The sequence below is a fragment of the Lygodium microphyllum genome, chromosome 17, assembly GCF_053477565.2.
Source record: "Lygodium microphyllum isolate KBCC chromosome 17, Lygodium_microphyllum_v1.1.10, whole genome shotgun sequence".
Classification (NCBI taxonomy): domain Eukaryota; kingdom Viridiplantae; phylum Streptophyta; class Polypodiopsida; order Schizaeales; family Lygodiaceae; genus Lygodium; species Lygodium microphyllum.
This window is the reverse complement of record NC_141151.1, coordinates 70,382,691-70,392,884: the sequence shown is the minus strand read 5'-3', so window position 1 is coordinate 70,392,884 and position 10,194 is coordinate 70,382,691. Positions and strand designations below refer to the sequence as shown.

Below are 10,194 nucleotides of genomic sequence, written 5' to 3'. Positions count from 1 at the left end.
AGTAGTTTTGTTATGAGAGCAGTATTCAATGTTAGATGATCACCCCTTACACCCCACCCCATAATGGTGTTGTAAAGCGTATGAATTGGACTATTCAGGAAAGAGTCCACAATATGCTTAGTCAGGTAAGGTTACCATTGTACTTGTGGATTGAGGTAGTTACTACTATTGTTCCTTTGATAGATAGATCCCCATGCATTACTCTTGGTAGTAGAGTTATAGAGGAGGTATTTGGTAAGCCTCCCTTGTATGCACATGAGAGAGAGAGAGAGAGAGAGAGAGAGAGAGAGAGAGAGAGAGAGAGAGAGAGAGAGAGAGAGAGAGAGAGCACATGTGGCTGATTATACCTGAGCAAGTAAAAGCACGATGATGGAGAAACATGATTAGCAAAAATATGATGAGTAGCAAATGCACAATATTTCTATATTGGGCAAAAATATGAAGTTCAACAATGCTTAGCTTTGAAGGTATCTATAGTAGGATAAACAATGTCTAGCAATCTTTTGTGATACATGCTTTGCTTAAAAAAGACAACCCCTCAACAAATAAGCGACCAACAAAATCTGACAATAAGAAATCCAACAAATACCACGATTTTTTCATAGGAGCTCTTGTAGAGACACAAGGGGAATTCAATGAGAAGTAGAAACACAAGATGGTGATGAAAGGAATAACAAGAGGTCTTGTGATGAAATAGCGCAGGGAGATGTGCAATGACTCTTCCCCAATGAAAAGAAGACGGAGGATGCCAATAGAGGATGTTGATTGGTGTGATGGTGCCTTGGACAAAACAGGGCAAGTGAGCGAGTGGGGGAGTTCCTCTGCCTTGTTGACGGCCAAAATAAGACGGGGGCCCAAATTGTGCCTAGTTGTTTGCACTTTGTGTGTAAACGCACCCACCTTATTTTAGGAATGCTTGCTTCTCATTGACCCTTTTTTGGAGGGTTGGGTATCCATGACTTGGTGTGTAACCAACCTCACTTTAGTAGGTTGCTTTTCGGATTTGAAAGTCAAAACCCGGTCACATTAGTGGGTTCTGAATACCTCATTTTTTTTCAAATACTAATATATTTGTTTCTTAACATGACTGATTAATGAGAGAATATTCCTAGATTTTCACCTTCATCGAATTCAACATGTATTTGAAAATTGACATCAATGCCTCCTCATTCACTATGATTTTCAATTGAAACACCATTGAGCTCATGTTTCAAATTGAAAACCATTTGAATAGTTGAAAAGTAGTAACGAACACGTAGGAGTAGCACTAGTTTTTGGCTTTCCGCAACGAAAGGTGGGAATGGGAAATGGAGAAACACCCTAATGTGTTTTCATTGTGGTTCTCAACCGAAACTCCTCTGAGCTTGTGTTTTAAATTGAAAACCATTTTCCAGCTGAAAAGCAAAAACCGGTTGATGTGACTAAGACTAGTTTTTGGTTTGCGTGTGACAAAAGGTGGGAAATGGGAACCGGGAACCCCGTAACGTGTGAACAGCTCCGTTGTGTTGAGTCCCGTTAGAGGACCATGGTTTGTTTCAGAAGAGCATTCAATGGCGTGTTCGAAAAAAGTGTTTTTTTTGAAATCCCCGGTTCGGGAATTCAAAACTGGCCATCCGATGGAAGGGAAATCGCCGTATTAAAAGGTCCCCAAAAAGGTGTCTAGAAGAGCTCAAGCCCCACTACGGACGCCAAACACGCTATAGGTGGAGTCAGAAAGAAGCTTGGAGTCCGGAACCGATCGGGGCTCTTCAGATTCAAAGTTGGAAGCGCGCCATTTTCTGTCTGTGTCGAAGAAGAAGAAGAAGAAGAAGGAGGAGGAGGAGAAGAACAGCAAGCACAGTTCCGGCCTTCTGTCTCTCGCAGAAGGCGGTCCCGTTCGGCGATCTCTTGGCTTCTCGCAGACTCGCCATCTCGCGAGCTTGCTCCCGACGCCTCCATCGTTCGTTTCGCGTGGCCTCGCGACCAGCATTTTACCGTTTGGACGAGAATGCCGTGCATGGCCTTGAACTCTCACCATCAGGCATGGCCTTTGAAGCTTGACCTGCTGCCTGCCACCATAAATCGTTCGAACGGCGCTGCTTTTAGGCATGCACGCTCCTAGGATCGTCGCAGAATGGGCTGAAGAGCCCTCTTCCGCGTAGCAGCTTCAGAGAAGCTCGAATTTTGAGAGATTTTAGCGCCACGATTGAATCATCCAGATTTTGATCACGTACTAAGAACTTCCTGATCTACTTCCACCGTGAATTACACGTACCTTCTTTTTCATCGAGAATTTGGCAATTTCAAGACACACTAAGTAGGATCGGGTCTGTAAACACGCACATGAATCGGCACGGCAGCAGAAAGAGGTGATTTAAAGTAGCCACTCTGCACGTTTTTGTCGATAATTGTTGTATTCTTCAACCACAGCTGGATGCAATGAAGGGAATGTCTCCATTACACACCTATTCTAGGCATTCTCCCAGAAAACCGGCAGCTCAGGATGGCAATGAGAATGTTCATGAGTTGGGGGGAGTACTGTCGAATGCCATCGCTCCTAATCGAGCTCCACTTTGCCCTATTCCTCTGCCAGGACAGGTTTCAGAGACAAGTGGAAATTTTACCTCAACTCCCAAAGGCAAGAGTGACGTGGCCACTCCACGGGTAAAAAGTAGACAATCACTGCAAGCAGATAGTTTTGATAGTTCTACACATAGTACCCCTGAAAAGAACATTCTGCCCCATTCAAATGGTGTAATTGGAAGAAATAGGTTTGGCTGGCACCAGAATCGCCATCCTGCAGGTTATGGACAGGAAAGAGATGGTACTTCTGCAGCTTTCAGATCAGTTTCTCCAACAGGGAGAAATGTTCAGGAGTGTATTACTGATGATGTGACTGATCTGCAAACGCCTCCAAGACCTTGGAAGAATTTCTCAGGTCCAGAAGTGTCACATGGCAATGCGTGCGCACAGTCAACTAATTCTAACCGAACAGGACATTCCAATCACTCAACACCCCGCTCTTCAAAAAGTGTAAGGCCACCCTTCCATGATTCAGAAGCTTCCGGGAATGGCTGTGGCAGCCAAACTGGAACTCCAAACCGTGTATCACGTTCTTTAAAGTACTCTCATCAAGGAGCAAATTGTGGTTCTTCAGTGTCTTCTGCATTGGCAAATAACCGATCAGGCCCTCCAGGTGTAAGACCTACAGGGTTGTTATTGCAATCATCACGACCACTCCATTTTGCTGATTATCAAGCTGTGGAAGTGCCACATTTTGAGCTGGAAGTTGATCCATCATTTTGGGATGATCACAATGTTCAGGTGACTGCTTAATGATCTTGTTTCCTACTATGGACACATGGCTCATTGCGGTGTTTTTCTCTGTGAGTATGAGAGATTCATCTATCCTAAGAATATTGCTTGACACTATCGTGGTGATTCCAGGTTTTAATACGAACTCGTCCGCTGAATGCATCAGAAATCTCTTCCAATGGTTACAGCAGGTGCTTGAGACAGGAGAGTCCACATACTGTAACATGGATTGGACATCCAGAGTGTAGGTTCACCTTTGATCATGTTGCATGTGAAACAATAACACAGGTTTGCAAGGCTCTGTACTAAGTAAACTGTATTTTCTAGGAGGAAAAATTTCAAGAACTGGTTATTAACTAGTGACGTTGCATTGGTAGGAAAAACTGTTCAAAACCACTGGTGTCCCAATGGTGGACAATTGTATGCTTGGGTACAACAGTTGCATGTTTGCTTATGGACAAGTAAGTGAAAGATGTTGGAGCCGAGACTTAGATGTGATGTGCATCTGTCATTATCAGGCTGTTTTTCTACCATTTTCATAGACTTACATGGAGTTTTCCCATTCATGCAGACTGGAAGTGGCAAGACGCATACAATGCTAGGAGATATTGGTGATCTTGAGCAACGGCCAAGTGACAATCGGGGGATGACTCCCAGAATCTTTGAGTATCTTTTTGCTCGAATCTCAATGGTGAGTGCAAGACGGGGTTATTCCACTAATAAGTTGCCAAATTTGTTCTACAAGTAGTAGATTGATGACATATATTTGGTAGGGATGAGAGCTGTGACATATTCTTCCTTAGGTATAAGATAAAACCATCCATTGACATGTGCACCCCAGCTGCATCTCTAGTCCTTTTAGCTGTTATCATAATTATTTTGGTCTTTTGTGGGCTGTAGATCTTTTTGGTTTTCTTCTCTTTGTCGTTTCTCCTTCATACAGTTCCTTTAGCTCATGTTGTTTGCTTCCTTCAGAATGAATCGGAGCTTCATTTTTAATCTTTCTTGTAAGTTTTAAGTTTATGCATTACCCCACTTTGTCTCAATTCCTGTGTGTGTTTGCAAATTGGAGGGTCGCTGAATTAGTTTTGTGCAATCAAGATCAGTCATGTATAATCGCATTGGTTTTTCCAAATGTTTGTAAATTAATGGTTAAGACTGACAGGCTGCTAATAAATTCACTATGCAATGAACGAATTCGGGAGGGTTGAAGTTGCTTTGACGCATCTTCTTTCAACTTGCCTTTGCAAGCATGCCAACATCTTCCAATGCTTTTTTATGCACTTTACCATGTTGATGCAAGGTGTGGATGGACCATAAGTAAAATTTGGCTCATAGAATTTATTTGCTCCCCCTTTTTTTCTTCGGTTTCCAAACTCCTCAATTACTTTTTTCTAAGTCTAGGATAGCCTCATGTTGGTTTTGTGCTCCGACTAAGGTGGGCACATTGTGTCAGGTTTATGTACATTAATGCCTGTCAGCTTCTCATGCATCTTAAGGGTGGATACAACCTTAAAATTGATCCAGTTGAAGTGCTCAAATTGGGAAGTCTCGCCAAGTTGGATGTTCAAAGGCTGCTGGGCCTTTTGCTTTGCAATCCAGACAGCTAAGTAGGGCATAAATGAATTGCCCGTTTATCCCTAGAAATCAGGGTTTAGGTTAGTCAATGGGTAAGAAGTTAGGTGTCCAGATAACTATATCCCACGGATGGAAGCTGAATCTGTCACGATAGAATTATGCTGACTGCTGCATATCCCGTCTATCTCGAAAAAAGATTGGATTCCACAGTCCATTAGAGCAGCTGAATTTCAAATGTCAAAAATAGGCATCAGGTGGCAAGCTTGAATTGTAGGTTGAAAGTGGCATTTTCCAATGCTTGATATTTTAGAAAGTTGGAGAATAATTCTAGACTGGACTGCTAAGAAAATGAGAGGTGGAGGATAGGTTGGCCTCTGTCTCCACTTGCACAAATTAACGCTGAGACTTGGGTCTAAAAGAGAGTTGGGGAGACGACAGGCTGACTCAACCTGCATCCAAAAGTGAAAGCCATGTCTTGATTTGTGCTTTCTTGCATGACCACGCAATATGTGCTCCAAGAAGTTCAAAAATTAATTTGCTATTGTAAGGAAACAACGATAAGCTGCCAATGCATGCGTTCCTTTCCAATTCATGTGGTGCCGAGTAACGTTGGATGAAGACATCTAGTATAAGGCTAATCAAATGACCAGTCTTGTGACTTTTAAAGACAAACCACATGGGTATCTATACCTGGAAAAAGGTGTCAAATCCCAAGCGTGTAAGGTCTGATGCCTCTTGCTCATATGCTCTTAATCACATTCAAATCTTTGCCCGTTGCCTCTAAATGGTGAATGATATTTGTACATACATGCACCGGGATTTTAGAACTATTGTTGTGTTACTGATCTAGCCTCATTGCATCTCATTGTTCGAGGTGATTGTTTGGCTAAGTCCGAAAAAGCGCATGTTCAACATCTTTAGCGATCGAAGGCTATGGTTTTACTAGGAGCACCTTAGTCCAAACGTCCCAGGTATTTGGTGCTTGTTAGCTTGGAGAGAAGGTTTATGTAGGCTTTGCTTTTAAAGAAAATATATTATGCACAAAATGGCTAAATGAAAGAATTTTTTAAAAACTGGAAATTGCCTAAAGATTTGAAAGTTTGGATGCAAAAGCTGGAAAGAAGAACACCAAATCCAGAACCCTTATTTTCAAGGCACCAAAAGGTTGACACAATCCATTCTACAGTCGCCTACAAATTGCGACATTGCTTGTCAATAGAAGACATTTGTGACAAAATGGAGACCAATCGCTCGAAGCCATAAACTAAGAATTAGTTATCACTTTTATGGACTCATTTGCACTTGCTCATCAATTTGATGGAGTCATTTGACTTATTTAAGGTTGAGTAATGCTATGCTTTTTTGAATAGATATCAATTTTTACTACACAATTGCTTGGTAACGGAGAGGTCATATCTCCAATTTGGAGATCCAATTAAGAAGATTGATGTCTCATCTTAAAGTCCGATCAATTGTGCATTTCGTATGAAGATGGTTTTTGGGAAGTGCAATTTTTAAATGGAGAAACAAGGGAAGCATTTCAACAAAAAAGTAAAATCTTAGAATGCCAATTTGGTGCAACCTATACTCCTCATCCATCTCATTATTCCCTGAGGTAGTATACTTCATTTGTAGCCTATTGTGTGGAGGTTTTGTGGCTAAAAGGACTTGTTGGCAAAATCCTATCTCTATTGTGAGAGCTAGAGATTGGATACCTAAACTTGGTATTGCTGCCATTCATGCTGCCATTTTAGCACCATCACTAGGATCTTACTTTGTAACACTTGTCTATTCATATGTATACATTACAACAACATTAAATATTCCATGTGCACCAACCTCAATCGACACAAGTTTAAAAAATTTCCATACTTAGCACGTAGATGGAATCCACTCTTTGAGATGATTATGAAATTTGCCTTGCTAAGGCACTTTCATTTTGAATAAAAGAGGAGTGCGTCCTTTTTTTGATTCATCTATTCTCTCACTTTTAGTGCATGCTTCTCTTCTCTCATTCTTGTTCTCAATCTCTTGACAATGAGAATAAAGTACATCCTCAGAAGGCATTGCTACTGGTGATCCTCTCAAGCATGCCTACCTCTCTCCATCATATGCAAGCATCAAGACAATGCTAAGATGATGAAATGTAGGATTGGCTATAAATAGGCATTAGTGGCATCCCCAAAGTGATGGCTTAGTGGTAAAGCTTGTGCTTCACAACTTGGAGATTGTGTGTTTAAGTCCCACAAAGGTGCATTGCAAGTAGGAACACCTATGTTCACATGGAGTGTACTTGCAATCGGGGCTATTGCCCCTTGAACACTCCAATGAACCCTCCTCGGTGGCTTGAGGAGGAGAATCCCCGCTGTTTGCTTGGCTTGTAGATTATCCTTGGTTTTCATAAGACATGCTTGTGATTTTTCATGGGTAATATTTGGAGGGGATGTATCCCCACTTGTGGGCGTTGAAGTGTGAGTGTAATGGAAAAAAAGTTCAAGTGACTGTAATGAAAAAAAAAGCCATGCCATCCAAGAAGCTTGCTAATAGAGATGCCCAGCCCATGAGATGTGCGAACCGCTAATAGGCCCTGTTTTGATAGCCCATTCACCTTTTTGGACGTGACACCCATTTTACTGGGATGAGATGTTGATATGGGCAGCAGGCTGTGGCCCATTTTCTTTGGCACGCGACTGGTGAGTTGTTTCGACTGTCAAAAGCTTGCGACTTTTGTCTCTTGTTCCATTTGGCTGTAACGTATTTGCTTACTCGTTTTGATCTGCTTCGTTGGACGGGCTCGCTTTGGGTCGCGACTTACCGACTGCCCTTTTTGCATGGCGTATCCGCATGTTCTATTCTAAGTGGCCTTGCCACGTTTCCATGCACGAGGCTGGCTCCTTAGCAAACGTCCGTTTGGTCTCGTAGGGGTTCGTTTATGCGTCCATGCAGGAGTCATAGGGGCTCGTTTGTGCGTGGGGTTCTTGTGTGCGACGATGACGTTCTGGCTCGTTGCAGTGGGTCTTCTGCGACGATGACCACTTTTTGGGTCCCCATGGTGATCATGGACGAAAGGAATGGCAGCCCTATTTTACGACTGGCGATGCCACTTTTTAGCAATCCCATTCGGCCCTAGGACGCCGGTTTCAGAGGGCCTAGCCCTGTTGTGTTTGGGTCATGACCCGTTTGGGTCGAGCACTTTCTCGATTGAGACCAGCTATCCCGGGCCAGCTATCTCTACTGGGTGGGTTGTCGGGCTTTCTTCGGCCCATACACATTCTCTTCTCTTCTCCCTCAGCTAGGTTAGATGGAGCGATCTTAAGCGTTGGCCGTTCGTTGGCGTAGGTCATCGCGTGGCGAGGGCCTTGTTATCTACGTTATGTTTTTGTATTATCTATGGTGCGCATTTCACACTCGGCTATACAAGGCTTATCATGTAGCTAGGAAACAAAGAACTTAGATGCATACTTGCTGGAGTAAAATGGAACCCAGTAAACTCGCTGACGATGATCTTTGATATGCTTGGATTCCCAACGAGTACCACTCTATGGTATTGCGAGTTTCCGTTTGGTTTTTAAAGCACAAAATACGCAGGACACTTTGGTAACTTCAAGAGTTGGACATTCGTTCTTGCCACGTTTCCTTGCTATGCAGCAAAGTTTTACCCCAAAAGCAACAAGTCAGTTTGCGATGGATGCTCGGAAGGACCTTTTGATGTTGCTTGGTGATTTTTGTGGTACTCCAAAGGTGGTTCGAACAACGAACTTGGAGCACGAGACCTCCACGCCCATATTAATAGGATATTACTCTAGTAGCTATTTTTCTATTTTGTAGATATCTTTAATGGTTTTTTAATATCAAAGGTCGATTATCTCGATAAACAGAACTTTGTTTTTGACAAGACCTAGCTCAAACGGTAGAGTTTTTATTTAACAACAATTCTTTAGACTTCTTGCATCGTATCAAATCTTGAACTCCGTTGTACTTCCGTTGATCAAAATTGCGAATTGGGAGCAATAAGATGAATAGGCTCATCAAGTGCCGTAGTTTGACCATGAAGCTCAACTAGTACCCCATGATTTAGAACTTTCTAGACATGTTTTCCTATAGACCTCGTCTAAAGGATCACGTTGTACCTATTGTATTTGAGGGTATTCATGTGGCAGAGGGCTGAAGCTCTACGACCATGGATTGGGTTCTCTCAATACGTTTATTTAATGGATTTCCATGGTTTATGGGATGTGCATTACCTTTAGGATAAGTCTTGTTGCTGATAGCTATCTCATTTTGTGCAACTTTGTAAGCTGTGCTCGAGGAAAAACGATGAGATAGCTATGGTAGTCAAAAAAAAAAAACGATGAGATAGCTATGGTAGTCAAAGTATTATTTTTTGGCAGCCTTGTCTTACCCATCTGAATCCCATGGGTGTTAAGAGGCTTACATGGATGCTCTCTATTACTTGTAATCTTCTTTGGATGTGCTCTATTACAAGCAATCTTCTTTGTATACCTCTTGGCTATGGACAGTCTTCTTTAGTTCTAACTTTTAGTTGATTCATTGCCTTGGATATGTGAGCTTGCTCTCATGGAGTTAAATCTTGGATTTGTTATCTCAATTCACGATATTGAATACATCTCAAAAAGGTTTGGAACTTGCCGGTTTTCTTTTTAGAAGTTCATCATTGTTGAACCTTCGTGTTTGGAAGATCTAGAATTTGATTTTGTTGTACTACTATAAGGGTGCAACAAGTTAGGTTATTGCGATCTTTATTAGCATCTTTGAGGTTGATATCTCTTGTTCTTGACAATCTTGACTAACCCCTCTTTCCAAAAAAAAGAGGGGGGACATTGCCACATACATTCTTAGTATGGTGAGATTTGGAAAATTTCTTCTCCAGTTCCTATGATGTCTTATCAAACTTCTCCATCATTGGAGGCCTTGAGATGGCATTATGGATTTGGTGAGGAGGACGACACTTTACCTTCATCAGATTTTAGTAACATGACAGAGGAGGACTTTGAGGAGTACTATCGCAACAAGTACGGTGATGTTTACATCCCTCCTACCAGTTTTGCTACGACATTCATACTGGTTGGTGAGGTTGGCCACCTCTCCGCTCATGGAGGACATACGGCATTCGGAACATCTAGCGATTCATCTTTATCATCTCAATTAGGTCCAATGTCGGATTTGTACAATTCTTGTGTTGCATGAATCAAAACCCTCGCATGTTTCTTTTTTTAAGATACAGGATCCGGATGGCTTTGCATATGTGAACTTCAATAGAGGGGGCTCATGAAGCAAATAGAATTCAGGTACATATACAAT

General features: G+C 42.1%; 1 protein-coding gene across 4 annotated transcripts in view; it reads left to right on the top strand.

Moving 5' to 3' along the window:
* Window positions 1-1,792: 1,792 nt before the first annotated feature.
* Window positions 1,793-10,194, top strand: part of LOC148022015 (kinesin-like protein KIN-12F) — a 66,208-nt gene continuing 57,806 nt past the window's right edge. For all 4 annotated transcript variants that reach the window (XR_015694449.1, XM_087697590.1, XM_087697589.1 and 1 more), the window contains exons 1-4: window positions 1,793-3,303; window positions 3,427-3,582; window positions 3,672-3,755; window positions 3,866-3,985. Coding sequence is in view for 3 of the 4 variants with exons in the window: in XM_087697590.1 (XP_087553716.1) it covers window positions 2,419-3,303; window positions 3,427-3,582; window positions 3,672-3,755; window positions 3,866-3,985 (1,245 nt within the window). In the remaining variant the exon portion in view is untranslated. The remainder of the gene's footprint in view (window positions 3,304-3,426; window positions 3,583-3,671; window positions 3,756-3,865; window positions 3,986-10,194) is intronic.